The sequence below is a fragment of the Zosterops lateralis genome (assembly GCF_965231275.1).
Source record: "Zosterops lateralis genome assembly, chromosome: Z".
NCBI classification, from domain to species: domain Eukaryota; kingdom Metazoa; phylum Chordata; class Aves; order Passeriformes; family Zosteropidae; genus Zosterops; species Zosterops lateralis.
The window spans coordinates 18,595,542-18,612,474 of NC_139800.1; the positions used below are offsets into that span (position 1 = coordinate 18,595,542).

At 36.3% G+C, this 16,933-nt stretch overlaps 1 protein-coding gene across 1 annotated transcript in view; it reads right to left on the minus strand.

Moving 5' to 3' along the window:
* Positions 1–11,738, minus strand: part of SLC1A3 (solute carrier family 1 member 3) — a gene marked incomplete at its 5' end in the record, with an annotated part of 60,887 nt that extends 49,149 nt beyond the window's left edge. The window contains one exon of the mRNA XM_083884077.1: positions 11,558–11,738. Within this exon, the coding sequence (XP_083740203.1) occupies positions 11,558–11,738 (181 nt within the window). The remainder of the gene's footprint in view (positions 1–11,557) is intronic.
* Positions 11,739–16,933: the final 5,195 nt, after the last annotated feature.

Genomic DNA, 16,933 nt, shown 5'->3' on the forward strand with positions numbered 1-16,933 from the left:
TTTCTTCTAACAGCCAGTTTTAGATAAGTTCACAACAGTATTTACTTGAGACAAACAGGTAAATTACTTCTCTAGTGATAAGAAATACTTCAAGTTGCCGGCAAAATCCCCTTCTTAATTTCTTTCCTTGCTTGCCACGAGAATCACACAATTTGTTCAGCATGACTTTGATTTTCTCTTTTTTTTTTTTTTTTTTTTTTTTTTTTTTTTTTTTTTTTTTAAAAACATAATTTTATATTGAATCTTTGCCCCCTGGTATACCTGGTGTATCATCCCCCTTCCTTGCTTCTTGGTTTTCCATGTAGGTAGGAAGGTATGCTCCCTGTGAAACCATTTTATTGCACATAAATGCCAGGTTATAACTGCATGATGACACTTGCAGCAGAGAGCTTAACCACCTATGCTCCAAGTTGTCCTATTAGAATCTATATTAAAGTGTGAATTTATAATAAATTATTAGAATCTATATTAAATATGTGTTGATTTGGACACAAGCAGCTACCACTCCTTTGCCTGAGACATACTGTGAGAGGAGTCATGGGAGAAACAATGTGGAAGAGCTGGACATCCTAGATATGACTGGGATCCAGAAAAGATCTGGTATCTGCAAAAAGGGACATGTCCAGAGAAAAGGAAGTGTAAAGCAAAGTAAGAGTCACTTTGATGTCAGAGAATTGTCCACTGCATCAGTAGAGAAGTCAGTGTGTGACCTTTGCTCAGGAGTACCATTGTGCTCACAGCTGTGCTGGGGAGACACAGAGCCACAGTCCTGCAGTCACAGTGCCTCAGGAGCACTTGCCCCTGAACCTGACCCTGAAGGTTTGCTTTATCATGTAAGAGAGATCATTTTCCCCAAAAACCCCTCACCAGTATTGAGTTACAATTTCCAAAGGTGCAAATAGTAGAGGCAGTAGAGTATAGAGGTGTTTTATAGTAAACGTGTATTGCGGGCATTTAGAGCTAGATTAACAGAGATACATGGGCAGTTAATTCCCAGCTCAAAGTTAGTCAAACACCTTCTGCCCAGCTCTGGAGGAGTCTGAATTCTTGAAACACCTTTGTAGCTACAGCTGGGCACTCGCATGTTGCTTTTACTTGCAGAAACGGTATCTCCTCCTTGGATTTTGGGGACAGAAAGCATGCAAGTGGAAAGGAGAGTCTGAAGCTGTAAGAACTGATGTAACTAAGCAATGACCAAAAGCACCATTTGAGCAGATGCTGCTTAAACTGGACACCAAAAGCCTGAGGATATAACAGCTTCTGAGTGATGTTAAAAAGGCTTTTTAGAAACCATTGAAATTTGTCCTTTGCTATTTATTTGCTCTAGTATTAGACTCATACACTTTCCCCCTTTTGTCTCTAGTTGTTTGGCTCATTTGCCTGTCTTCCCCAATTAGGAGGTAATTTTGTTCCTTTGAAAACATGTCCAAAAATTTGTTCTCTTTTTATCCAACTTCAATTTCTCTATTTGCCTTTAAATATTTTTAATTTTTTGCTTGTTTTGCTTGAACTGTTTCTCTATTTATCTCTTGTTTGTAATCTTTGATTTATTTATTTATTTTATTTTTAAGACAAGCAATGGCAGGGCATTAGTAGAGGATGTGGAATGAACAAGAGTTTTCACTGCTGGCACTGAAGCAGACTGCTCTTAATGGAATAGGGACATTATTCCTGTCATTTCATCCTCAGACAAGAGACTTCATTGAAAGACAAATTATGCCTAGTTAGATTCTGAGCTATATTAAAAAATACTTTTGATGCAAAAAATAACAAATAGTTCAATGAACACACAGGAGTAATATCTTACTGTGCATATACAAAAGCTCATACATTCACAATATATATCAGGTTGTATTTTATAAAGTATTATTTAGAATTATGGTACTACTTAGTGCTTTACAGTAATAACTGTTCTTTTCATGCCTGGTTTTACTTTGCTGTTTCACATTCATGACTTAAGTTTTTACTCCCATAAAATATAGATCAAAACAGATAGGAAAGATTCTCTATCAAAGTTCATAGGGTACCTTTCCTGCTTTACATTTCTTTCTTTCCTTTTTTTCCTTGGCTGGACGCTGACATATTCCTTACCAGCACTGAATTTTATTTTTCCCTTCTGTGGTTTTAGCTGCCTATCCATATTATTTTGTCCTTTTTACAGTATAGTTGCATTAAGGAATCACAGACAGTGAGACTGAGGTTACTCATGTACAAGAACTTTGTGCAGACATTCACAGAAAACAGAGCTCTACTCCGAGGAAATCTTAGTGTGGTTTGACAGAGATCTTGAAGCGGGATATGGAGAGTTGCCTTTGGTTTTTTATTCCAGATTGGACACACACTTTAAAGATTTCATTTGGACTGTCTTGATGTGCAGTTTAGCACCATTATTAGCAGGACACTCAAATTATGCATTCATATCTCTATGGAGCTAGTCCAACTAACCACTTGTTAATTTAGCTTAGTGCTGATAGTCTAAGTCTGCAAATGATTGTAAGAAAATCAGGCCTATAGCTGAAATCCATAGAATCATGTCACCATTTCCTTAAAAAGATAGCTGGGATACTTTCAGTCCCTAGCTGTTTGATTATGAGCCACCTCAGCCCTAGAGTTCTCAGTATGACTGTGAAACTACTGGCAAATAGAACCTGCTATCTATTTCTTTTACTTGCCAGCAGCTTCTTCCAACACATGAATTTCCAGAAGTGTTTCATCTCAGTTGATTAAAAAGAGGTATCATGACTTACTTCTCCTGAGTTAACTCATCTGAAAGAAACATTGTAGCATAGATGATTAATTTAGGTGCAGCCTCAGTATAGTTAAGAACTCCTCTCTGCTCACTGTTAGGTGTTATTCAGAATGGCAGAATTTTCCTATCTTAAAGGTCACAAAAATGGCACAGGGAAACTTGCACCTGGAATACTAGATAATTACACAGTAAGTACCTGAGTCCAAAGTGTGACCTTTTAAGTCCCCCCAGATAAAAAAAAAAAAAAAAAAAAAAAAAAAAAAAAAAAAAAAAAAAAAAAAAAAAAGCTTAGTTCTGGAAATCTATAAAGTAAATGGGCACTCTCCATTTGCTTTGGAAGACTCCTCAGTTCTTCTTCCCCCTTCTGCTTGTGTTTTTCTCAACTGCCATGACCTAAACATCTATTTGCCTAATTCTAGGCTAAGTCCTGAGAGACTAGCAACTGAACACAAAGGTCATACAGAATGCATGGAATCATCTGGACTTGGGATACCCTGTGTCCCTGTTCTTGCTTAAAGGATCTCTTCACAGCCTGGGACTTCCTGTTGTAGGTGAGCATTTTAGTCACTAGGCTAAACACAATGTTGTCTTTTGCTCTCTTGGCATATGTAGTTGTCCTCAAAGTCTTATATTTCCCTCTGCCTCATAACAGGGCTTTGAAAGGAATGATGGAATTGCCTCCTCCTGTAACTTGCCATTTGAGAGGAAAAGAATAACCAAACTCCTCAAGTGCTGCTGACATGATTCCCAAGGAGAGGACTCTCAGGCTTCTGGATCTCCACTGGGTGAAAATGCCTGGCGTGGTCCTGACTCAGAAAGGAGTGGGAGTAGGAATGCAAGTTTGCTTGTTTGCTTGCTTGTTTGTTTGTTTGTTTGACTACCTGTGTTCCTCCTGGCAAGTTTTAGGCAGTTACACACTTAGGCGTGGGCTTGTGTGGTTACCCTGTTGAGTCTCCTTGCTCTAGCTCCTGCACTAAAAAGACACAGCTCTGAGATTCAGATTATGTTGGCAGCTTCCTTTGCTTGCATTTTAGGCTTTGAAGAACTTGATTGCACATCCATGACTGTTTAATGTATGGATTCTCAAGTCAAAATTTTTTTAAAAAGACATCAAAATATATGTAGTAGACTTATTTGTCAACTGCCTTTGCTTAGTACTCCTAGAAATTCCCTGATTACTGGTCCTGTAATATAAAGGCTACTCTTTCATTTATCCCTTGTGCACAGTAAAATTAAAACATTTACTAGAGCCAGTTTGAGGGGCCAGATTACATTGTAGTATAAGCAATGCTTAACTTAAGCTCCATTTTTATAGACTTTGTTTTGAATAAACCAATTTTCAGTTATACCAAGCTACAGTAAAAGGTGAAAAACAAGCATACACTTTGTAACTCTCAAGCTCGTTTCTATTCATGGTCTTCTATCCATGCCAATAGAAAATACATAGACATGCTAAATTTCAAGTGAGGTATTGCATTTTTTTAAATGTAGAAAATTGAACAAGAACTCAAAAGATGGGTATAACATGCTAAAAGAAAGGGCATGGGAGAATAACCAGGTAATATGAGTAAGAGTCACATTTTCCTACTGTCCTGATTCTCCCATTATCGTTTTGGCTTTCTTTGCCTCTTTTCCAGCATTTATTTATTTTCCTTTTCACTGGTATACAGCTCATCAAACCTATTATTTTACTCTTTTATTTTAAAAATTCTCATGAAACCTATAAGCAAAATAAGTTTCTCTTGAATGGGTTTTAAAGGGCTACACAACCTATGGTTTCATTGTGTTGATTGAAAGTGCAAACACTGTCTACACAACTTCAAGTCTGATGGGTTGACATAATAAACGCAATAATACAGCTTTTATTAAAATTCCTTTGAAATAATTTACATTTGTTCTTTTAGTATTTTCCATAGTTTTTTTCCCTACTCCATAGCCTGTATTTTTTGTATCCATGAATAATTTAAGACATCTTGGTGAGGAGCCTAGTTGTTCTCTAACATACGTTATAGACACCATAGAATATTCCATAAACAACAGAAATGGAGAAATTAATATGAGAGGCAAAATTTCTTAGCTCCTTACTAAGTACTTTTTTATCATCACTTGCATTGTCTTATTGCTCCAAAGCTCCAGTTAAACTGAATTGTAAAACACTGAAAAAAAATATTATATATGCTAAATCCTATGGAATCACAGAGCCATTGAGGCTGGAAAAGACCTTTAAGATCACCAAGTTCAGCTCTTACCCCAACACTGCCAAGTCCACCACTAAACCAAGTCCTGAATGCCACATCTATACAACTTTTAAATATCTCCAGGGTGGTGGCTCCACTGCTTCCGAGGGCAGACTGTTTCAGTGTTTGCCAATCCTTTCAATGAAGAAATTTTTTTCCTAATATCCAAACTAAATCCTCTGACACATCTTCAGATCTTTTTCTCTTGTCTTGTCCCTTGTTATCTGTGAGAAGAAGCCAATCCCCACCTGGCTATGGCCTCCTTCCAGGGAATTGTAGAGAGTGATAAGGTTCCCCTGAGCCTCCTTTTCTCCAGACTAAAACCTTCCAGCTCTCTCAGCTGCTCCTCTCAGTGCTCCAGACCCTTCCCAAGCTCTATTGTCTGCCTCTGGACTTGCTGCAGCCCCTCAGTGTCTGCCTTGTTGTAAGTTCACTTTTCATAAGATTACTGGGTTGTAATCAAAACTGAAATGAAATACAAAACCTTAAGGAAATGCACAACAAACAGAAGAAATTGGGAGGATTGTCGAGGATATACACAACTAATGTGACTACATGGATTATTTTATGAACCTGGTGGTTTAAAAATGCCTGATTTTCCTTTAACAAACAAACAAACAAACAAACAACATCAACTACAATAACAAAATAGTATGTCTCAGCTACTGATCCAGAAGTCTATGCTACAGTACAGTACAAATTATCTCAATGTCTGTATTTATATCTAACATGTTTTTTAGCTGCCTTTTCAACATCTAGAATACCTAGCCCCTTTGTTTATTTCTCTTTAATATTGGAATTATTCACATAGTTTTCCAAGTGCACTTAAATATAACCATTCTATAAAAACATTTTTGCTATGATACTATATAACCTGTTGAAACTTTCAGATGCCTGGCTACTTCAAGAATTTTGTCAGAAGTTTAAGGTAAATGAATGAAATTTTGAGGAATTTATGAACAATTCAACATACCATCTTCAGCCACACCTTCATTATGGCCAACTCAAAAGCATTTCATCTCCAATGACATCTTGTTCTAGCTTTACAAGTGTTAGTAAGGATCGAACAATGTTAAATATTTGCTCAGCATACAAATCACTGGCATCTTATGATTTTGTGCTGCCTTGCAGTTATCACAGCAATCTTTCAGTAGACAGTGCCTGTCTACTGGAAAATGGAAAGACTGTGCAAGCCCTAATACTAGTTTATTTCACGTTGATATGTCTTTTTAGTCCCCTTTCAGGATCGACGTAAAAGTTTTCTTGAGAATCCTTGAGATAACTACTGTTTCAGTTGTAACACGCCTTCTGATAGCATGATGGCCATACTCTAATGGCATTCAGAAAATTTTCTTGTAAAATCTCTGAGAAATTACATCCTAAATGTCCCACACAGTTACTGCCATGCATTTTGCCTCAGATAACCTTGAATTTTGATTTGTAAGAAGTAATAATATAAAAATACATTTATTTTTAACTTCTAGAGAGAATTTTGAGAATCTCAACAGCCTTTTTACAATCTGTATGGAGAGTGGAGTGAATGTATGTTTCTCTGGACTGTTTTATGACCATTCGGACACACTGCTTTTGAGCACCACTTTGCAAGTCCACTGATTTAAAAATTTAGAGTTTTAGGATAGAAATAAATTGATATTTGGCAGATTTTGCATCTTTACTGTACATTTATGTACACCTGCTCTCTCCAGAATGCTTAATTGTTATTCACAAGGTGGCCAAGTTCATTGTTGCTACTCCGTGCCATGTATGGCAGTTCAACAATCATTGCTGTTTCATTTCAGTAACACCAGAATGAATGGTAAGAAATGTGGATTGTGTTAATATATTAACATTGTTTTATTTTGCAAGTAACTGTTAAACTAGAGTACTGTTCATTAATAGCAGAGTTAAAGTTCTTTGCATTTCTATACTTTTTCTTCCTTTTGAAAAGAATAATATCTTCTGCAGTTTTAAGTGTCACTCTGAGTTTTTTGGTGTCTGTTTATATTTTTTTATCTTCCAAAATTATAACTATTTTATACTTAACAAAAAAAAGGTTTTGCTTAGCAAATTTTTCAGAATATCACTTAGGAAGGTTTTGTCACTCAATGAGAAATCAATTGTGTTAAGCAGGTTCTTTAGGAGAGCCCTGAGACAGTCAGACTTTGAATTCAACATAAAAAATAATTAATTTCTCTTTAACTGTAGCTAACTATTTTGATTTTCTTGCATATATAAATATATTTTTAAAAAACCCAACTCTTTATGTTTTAACATATTCTTTCACCTAAAACTCAGGTACCACAGATGTTTCTCCTTCAGTGATCGATCTTCACTTTGTTCTCATGCAAATTTTACCAATGCTGCCTTTGGAATTGTCAGTGTTCAATCCCAATGTATAGTGAGGTCAAACACTCTTCTCTGGATATGTCAGCCTCAACCTTAAGTGGACATAGAAAACTGACAGTAGGAGAAAAGATGTTGCTTCAACACACAAGGCTGTGATTTTTGTGGGCATTATCTTGAGTTTTGTCTTCCTGTGTATCACAAACTTGTACCTCATAGGTCTTTAAATTGTTGTTCAGACAGGGAGCCTTCCCAAGAGAGGAGGATTTGCTCCTCTGCACAACTTTTCACTGTTCAGTGTTGTAAGGGCTTTGTGGCTTTTTTGCCTTCTGTGTCACGAAGAATCCTTTCAAGGCTTTAATTATCTCTTTGCTCTTTTTCTTCAGGGACAAGGGGCAAGGCCTTCATCTCACATGTCTTCTTCCTGTTTTTTAACCTTCCTGGTTTTTTTTAATCTTCCTGTTAAAGTTTTTTGGTAGACACACTGGAAAGTTTTGGAATCTCCCACATGATGCGTACTGCTGCACACAGAGGTTGTATGGGTTTATCTATATTTCACACCTATTGTGAGATTGCTGAAAATTACAGAAGCCTGGCTCCAATGAGACACAGCCAGGCCTGCATTCCCTCTTCCCTTTAGGGAAACAGGGAGTCAGAAAACATCCCTGGATCCATCCCCCTTCCTCTTGAATGTCCTAGGAGACAACTGCGACATATACCTGTGGCAAAAGGATTATAGCTAGTGAATTGGAGCTTAATAACTATGCAGAAACTGCTTTTCGTGGTACTTGCTTCAACAATCTGCCCCTGTTTCGCTGACCCCATCCACTGAAACAGCATTTCTCTACAACAGCTTCTGAGGATCTCTGCTCAGCAGTGCTCAGTGTCTTGGTCTTTCCTTCAGTACAAATTCAGAACCCAGAGGAGATTCTTTGGCATTTAGAGTCCTGTCAGAGTCTGGGTTCCTGTGCCATTTTTCAGAAAATGGGATGTGAGAATGAAGGCAGGCTGATAAAGGAAGTATATCTGAAAGGAGGGAGGTTTTGGGGACAGGATGAGGATTCTGAGTAGCATAGGAGAGCTTGAGGTTTTGCCAATAATCTGGCTACCACTTCATAGTTGATGAGACTTCCTGAAGATTTTCCATAAACCACCACAATCCCTACACCACCTTTAAGTGCTTCTGGTCATTGTGATATTCTCAATTTACCAGTGGTCAGCATCACAAATTTGTCTCACATGATTGTTCTCATCTAGTGAGTCTTGACAAGATTCATTACAGGAAACTAATTCATAATATCTTTATGTGAACAAGAAGAATACAAAAAAAATTGCATCATAACTCACGTATTGACTATGACTTTATCCAAGTTTCTTGAAGAGCTTGAGAAAAGTTTAAATTTCACTAAAAATATTAACAATGATTACGACAATGTGCTAGACAGACCCTACCTATGCAGAAGGTGTAGTCTGAAGGACATTCCATGCATTTTTTTAGGGAATAGAGATTAGTTCTATGTATTTTTCAGCGTGAAATATAGCTTCTTGCATCTTCATCACTATGTTTTTAATTAATAATTGGCTTAGTATGGTAGCAGCTAGTGAATTTAGTTTAGAATTCAGTTTAGAATCAAAGTAACAACAGAATGGCTATATAAATATTTCTCCTTGTCTTGTGAATGCCAGAAAAACCCCACTCTATTTGCAAAATATCTCTATACAACAGAGAGAATTGCATGTTGTAGTTACCCACTTCATAACAAAATGCAAGTTTCCCACTTCAACAGAAGCCCAAGTCCCCACTATAAACGACAGTACTGGAACTAAGATAAGATCCTGTGCACTTAACATCTACAAAAATCAATCCTGCTCAGCAAAGAAATAGGAAATGCTCTATTTAAAAAGGCTTTTTCTTGTTTATCCTTTGATAAAAGAGATGCAGAAAAAAGTCTCTCTCTAAATGTTGCTCTCTCTAAATAAAATCTTTTCCTGAGTATGTTCTCTATGAAAACTTCTGGACTGACAGCTCTAAGAACTGTCATCTGTCTGTTAGATTATAGAGCATTAAACATTATTTCTTGTGAATGATGAAATCCTGGCCTGAGTATACTGTGGTTTCCACCTAGTCTCACATCCAATTATCTCAAGTGGGAGAGTCAATAGTGCTAACTGGTGGGTTAATTCTACAACATTGATTACTGTCTGTTAGGAAAGGGATCAAGACCATCATCTAATTTTCCACAGATCACCAAGCAACTGAGTGATGATAACAACTTAGTCTTTGCCAAGCTAGACAGATGGAGTTCAACCACTGAGTGTTTTCCAAACTCTTAAGCCATCTGTTCCCTACTTCTGAGTATTTCCACAATGGCAAAAAACCTCTCAAAAGCCCCAAATATTACCTTTTATAATCTATTGACCATGAAATTACTGTTCTAATCATATATAGGTACGGCAAAATTACAACACAAAAAACAAATGTAAGAAAAATTTCGAGCATTTTGTGATAAAAACAAGAAGAGTTTTTCCTCCACATGTTACACTACATATGTCTACAAGTTCATGAGCAAAGTTGGAGCAGCCAGCTCATCCTAGGCTGCACATTTTCATCAGTTCTCCAACTTGTGTTCCAGTGCCTATTGATCCTCTGCTGTAGGTGGGGATGTGGGTGGAGTGTCAGTAGTGACCTAAAATTAATTGGAACCAGCAATAACAGCACAAAAATTGTCCAGTCTACATTTCATTTCCACATTGACCAATTTGTGGGAGCCCTACTGGATGTAGATAATGGAGAAAAAAATTGCAAAAACATTTTTTTTCACACGCTGTATAGAAAAGTAACAATCAAAGAATTGTGTTCTTTGTGGTTGGACTGTGTTTCAAAACTTGCTTAAAACTTGCTCTGCCTTTTCTGACCATTGTAGATAAAACACCCAGATTTTCACCCTTCATATTAATGGAGCTTTTACACCAATAAAATCTTAGTTAGGAATTGAAAACACTATCAAATACCACTTATAAATATCAGAAACTGAATTTACTGCTTTAGGAAAAAAGTACTTTTTTTTATCAACAGGTAAATTACTATGTCTCTCAGAAAAAGTCCATCAAACCTGAAATTAATTTGAAATAACAGTGCTGATGTGGTATCAAGTAACAATAATGGTGAAGCCCTAAAATTTCAATTTCTGAAAGAGTTGTAGAAACACAGCCAGCAGGCCTATACAGAGCAGCATTATGAAGGACATTAGGGCCTACACAGGCAAAGGATGCAGACTATGATCTTTAGGTGCTTACATATGGTTTTTCACCACCATCATGATTAGAGTCACAATTTCATATTTTAAACTAATGAGAAAAGCCATTAAGTTCTTGCTCGCCCTGTAAAGAGTGGTTATTTCACAAAATATGGTGGCACTTTGAAAATTTCTAGTTAAACAAAATTATCCTAAGTGATCGTGTAATCATTTAAAGGAAAATTAGTTCTAAAAATTTCACGTTTTTCTCAGCAGATTCTCTTTTTAATGCTAATTTAAAGTATGTAGCAATATTTTGAATTTACATTTTGGTGCATTCCAAATCTAAAGGCTGTTTGATGTACTGGATTCCTCTCAGTATACTCTTAAAAGGCACTTAATCAGGTGCTATCTTTCAGTCCTTTGAATAAGTAACATTGCCATTGTTGCCCAAATTGCATCTGAAAGATGCATGTGTGAGATTGTGAGTGGCTGAGGGAGAATAAACTTAGGTTTGCATTTATCAAGGGAAAACTGAAAAGATTGAGGCTGTATTTATTATATGCCTTTGCTTAGAAACGTCTCTTCATTTCATTCATTGAGGATTTCCATTCATTGCAAAGTTTTAATTTTTTGATAGTTTAGGTGAATAAAATTTACTTCCTAAGCATTTTGCTGAAACTGGCTTTGGTAGGAAAAGATACAATTGAAAACATTCAATTCAGTTATTGTATCTGATTTAAGAGGTGAATTCATAAAGTAGCTGTTCTGGTTGGTTTTTCTCACCAAAATTCTTCTTAGGAATTACTAGAATAATTTAATGGCTCTTCTTTAAACTTCATGCAGCTGTCAAAGCCAAAACTCTCCAAGCCAGAACATTCTTATCAGTGCAGAAGAATTTGGAAACTCATTTGAAATGCAAATCACTCAGTCACATTGTCATTGTCAAATGCACTGGAGAACAGAATATTCCTATTGAACAAATTACTCACCAAGAATCACAGCAACAACGGTGAAGAGCACAAAGGCATTCCTCATTAAATAACTTTTAACATCGTCCTTTGTTATGCTCTGCACTTTTTTTTTTGCCAAAAGTGTACGCTTCCGGACTCCTTGTTGAATTCGTTCCATCCTACTTCCAGGTTTTGGATCTTCTCCGTTACCTTTAGTCATTTATCTTGCTGAAAGCTTTCTTTTATAATTAACTTCTGTCAGTATCCCTTCAGAAAAGTGGAGGACACTTTTCAGTGGGAGTTACTGGAGAAACCTGCAAGACAAGAAATATCAAACATTGCAGTAAGTTCTTAGGGGAATGATAAGCTGTATATTTACATAGAAGCAAATATTCTTCATATTTCAGTAAAACTTGTATTGTTCTTAATATCTAAGCAGTATTTGATGCAAAACCTGAATGACTTTGAAAGAAGGATTATATGGACTGATCAGAAAAATGTCCCATGTCTTCAGAGATCAACTTGAACTGCTGTAAAAACCAAGAGTAACTTTTATTTATATTTACTATTGGTGCATAAATGTAAAATCAGTACAAATCATAGCAACTTAAGGTATTAAAACATTTATAAATAGCTGTCAGACTTGCTTTTGTACTTTTTATCAGGCCATTATTATTTTTCAAAAAAAATCTAGCCCACCTTCTTGTTAACCATTGAAGAGAAATATTTTGCTCAAAGTGGTACATTTAATTTGTTCTTAATTTCAGATGTTTTTTAAATGATTGAATGCATTGGCTCAATTCTTTCTTTTCACATGGAAAAAGGCAGCAGCAATAGTTTATTTATCCCTCAGCCACTATTTAGAAGATATCTCTTTGACAGCTTTATGTTGATAACATTCATCTTTTCACTGTATAAACTACTCTGAGCACATCTGTAAAACATCAGAAGTAATATCCACTTAACTTGTTGCTTCAGACTGTAGTACCAGCTTTCACTGCAGATGAAATGCAATGCTTAGCTTGTCCTGATAGCAATTATGAGGATACATCACAGAATCACAGACTATACTGAGTTGGAAGGGACACATCAGGATCATGGAGTCCAAATCCTGGACCTGCGCAGGACAACCCAAGAGCCACACCACGTCTGACTTTAAGAAATCACACTCTGAATCGACCTTAAAATTTTCAATATTAAAAGTTTTTCATTAGGTGTTACTTTTTATTTTAGACGGTGGGGGTTTGTTTTGATGTCTATTGGATATGAGTTTGTTTAATATTCGCGCTTCCTCAAAGGTATTTTCCAGACTAAGAATCCCATTTTTTGAAGTTTTACTTAATATACATTGGCATGATTTTTGAAAAGAAATTAGTAATGAATAATTGGATAAACTAAGGTATTTCTGCTGAAATCTATCTCTGTTTTTAGACAGTTCAAATCTAACATCTCATTTTAAATAAATCTAGTGCCAAAACATTATTTTTTAAAAAAACACTTAAAATATAAATACACAAGGGTTTCCGCCAGCACGTTTTAAACAAAATCGCATGTCGTAACAAGTTTATTTTGGTGGATTTTAATCGCTGCTTTTACCATATGTTTCGAGACCGGCACTTTAGTGCAATATCCTCCCTGAATTTTAACGGAATGCTGTAAACTTTGCTTTTTTAAGGATTGGAAACATTCTGCGACCGAGCTAAACGTTTAAATTGGTAAGTGTTCTACCGGAGACAAGACTGCTGGGTAGAAGCAGGATTTTTTTTTTTTTTTCTTCCGACCGATTCATGAAAGCATTTCGAAGAAAAAAAAAAAAAAGAAAAAAAAAGAAAAAAAAAGAAAAAAAAAAAAAAAAAAAAAAAATCGTTCAGAGCGCCTTTTCTTTCCAGAATGTTTAAGGCAGCTAATCCGTCCTGTACAATTTCCATCAAGATCAAGGAAAGAATATGGGTGCAGCCAGAAGGATCATTACATTAATTAAGATACAAAGACAGAGAGTGAAAAAATGAATTCTCCCCGCTCCAGCCCTCCCCGCAGGACAGGATGGGCAGGACGGGCTCCTCACCTTTTCGGGCTCCCGGAGCTCCGGACGGGGCAGGGCAGGGCAGGGCAGGGCAGGGCAGGGCAGGGCAGGGCAGGATGGGCAGGATGGGCAGGGGTTCCCGGTCCCGGCGGGGAGCGCGGAGCTGCGGAGCTGCAGGGGGAAAACTGACATCTGCATGTGCTCCGGGATACGGCAACTTACTATCACTGTAACTTAAGGAAAGGGGAGGAGACTGCCAGCCCAGCGCCGCGGGAAAAAAAAAAAAAAAAAAAAAAAAAAAAAAAAAAAAAAAAAAAAAAAAAAAAGGACAAAACCAACCCAAGCCGAACCACGCATCAGCAGAGAGAGGAAAGCGAGGCTCCTGGAATATTGATTAGTCTTGGCACAGTGAAAGCAGGGTCACTTTCTTTGTTTTTCCTTTTAGACCACTTTCACGCTTTGTCAGTTCAGCTTCGTTAGAAATGCAAAATCAGGATCCGGGGAGAACTGAAGGATCGCACACACACAGAGCAGGGAGGGCTGGAGCGCTTCTTCATTAGACATTCCAGCCTGGACTTCTGAAAATTCTAAATATAATTATATAACACTTTCCCCGTGCTTTTTAAAATAAATGATGAAATATCTGGGCGTGCTACTTTGTTCTAACACCAGGCATGGTGTGAAAGCCATCACGCATTTTCTAATTCTTAAAGACAGCTTTTCAAGATCTACTCTTCCCAGGGTGGGGAACCAGGCATATCTTTCAGAACCAACTGGAGCATTATCAAGGAAAAAGAAAAACACGATCAGTTATAATTCTTTGTATGTTTCTTGTAGATATTCAAAATACATAGTAAGGCTTGCTTCTTGTTTGGCAATTTAAACTCACTGATAGCAAGCCCCATTCATCTTGTTTCAATAGCAGAGAATGAATGAATGGCAGGAAAAGTATAAAATATCCACTTTTGAGAAATAAGTGGCTTTCAGTTTTTCTAGTATTTCAAAGTATGCATTGTTGAAAAGGTTTTTGTTGGTGGGAGTCAGGGGAATTCCCAAAGAACCTTCCTTTCTAAAAGAACACTTTCATTTTAAGCATTGATAAGGTCAGGTTAAAATATTCCATAATTATATTTCAGTTCATCTTTCACAGGATTTAAAGTCTCTTTTATAAGAGAAATATTGTAAATAAAAATTTATATAATTTTATGTTAAATATATAATTCGTCTATATATTCATCTTTAAAGATTTGTTTTTAAATGATGTTGACATTTAAATTATTTGCCTGAGAAGTTATTTAAAATATACAGAAAAAGATTTATGTACAATACACACAAAGAATAGATAGGTACAAAATAAAATTAAGAGCAGATTTACTTCCATGCAGTCAAAGTAATGGTTTAGCTAAAGTGTTTTCTAATTTGAATGTGATTCACATAATAATGTACAAGGTAGAAGAAAATAACAATCATTTAAAATTTACTTATGATTAATGTAGGTTTGAGATTGATTTGCGTAACATGGAATCTTGATCTTTGGTGTCTAACTTTAGAAAGAAAACATCTAAATTAACTCATTAATTGACTTAAAAAATGAAGAAAGAAATTTGACAGCTTGTGTTGCAAAGACAGAAACACATGCTGTATTTTCTTGCACCTGGCACCTTAAATGTCTATCTCATTTTTATTTTTTGTGGTGCAGTTTTTAAATTCTTTCACTATTGTTTCTGTAGATGTGGACTGACCTTTTAACTAACCTTTGCCCTCTAGCAATCTGCTCGTTTGATCTTTCTTTTTGCAGTATGGCTTGCTTTCTGCAAAACCTCCCAGATAGTTCTGCCCTTTGCTCACATGAATAGTAATGATCCACTTGACTTAATGGCACAGGGTCAGGCCCCAAGTGAAGGGATCCAAAAGTATGTCATCATTTAATGCTTTCATTAATACTGGAGTCTATGAGAAACGAGGGTAATCTCGTGAGAGAATTAACTATTCAGTGAGACAAAATGAAAATAAACAATAATCAGTCAGACAGCTCAGCTTAACTTCAACAGTGATACTTATATTATCTCTCAGAGAACAACAGATAGTATTACACACTTCTTAGATAAACAAAATATTAACACCTTTTATGGCAATATGTTCAAAATTTTCTGTCTCTTTTCCTCTCTCCTTCATCTTCTGATATTCATTTATTTAGCTGATTTTGACTTTCAAGAGTATTATCCTCTATATTATAAAATCCTATGTGTTTTAGATAACCCCAGATAGCAAAAAAAGAGTCAAAAATGTTCATAGTATGGTGTCACTCAGCAGCACATGTAATTAAAATGCACTGGAATTTCCCTTTATAGGTACAATAGATTTAACAGATTTAGTATGTAGTATTTAATAGTAGGACTAGGACAAATTTAAAATCTTATTGGTTATGTTCTTCTATCTGTAGCATTTTCAGCAGTGTTAGTTTCTAGGAAGAGCAATTTAGAACTCAGACACATTGTAGATTTTAGATTGGATCAGCCAAGGCAAAGAATATACAAAAAACATTATTATATTTTGTAAACTAACACAGAGCAGCAGCCAACACTGCAAACACCAATTTTATATAGGTTAAATAATCTCTATGTGCTCCAGGGTGTTAGGTTTTTTCATAAAAATTCACAAGGAATGACCTAAGGCCTGGATGAACCTGTCTATGTTGACATACTAGCTCAGCACTCTAATCTGTGCTTTTGGTTCCACTTTCAGCCCTTCTTTGATAATGCCCCAGATGGCTTGCAAAGCAGTGAAGCACAAGTACAGGGCAAGGACTGGCTCTGACATGGTCCTCGTCCTCCCAAACTGTGTGGATTCAGCCAGCTGAAATCACGTATTATGGCAAAACCCAAGCCCTGCTTGGTTGGGGCTGACAAAGTCTGTCAGTGAATGTACTTTGCATAGTATCTGAGTGCCTTTGTAAAATAAGTAAAGGTATTAGAGTGGAAGCTGCTGTTCCAACACAAAGTATTGTTATTTTCAGCTGACAAGAGCTATAAAACAGAAACCCAGGGAAGCCAGTTGTAGCAAATGCAAAAAGTGAAAATGAAGCAACAAATTACAATCCTTTAATTTCCTAGACAGCAATAAATGTGGCATGAGGCTGCATGGATCCCAGCTGAAATAAACTTTAAGATTCAAAGTAACACTGGTTTCACATTAATAAGTCAGCACTATAAGTTAATAGTGGCAGGATGTCTGAAGTGTTGGAGTTTTAGTTAGAAGCCCAGTGAAATACTGTTGATAACACAATGGTAAAACTGGAGTAAAATTCTTGTGAAAGAATATGTTTATTCATGGTAAATGGCATGCCAGTATGTCCCAGACTTCAATTAAGTTGGACAAAATAAGAAAATATA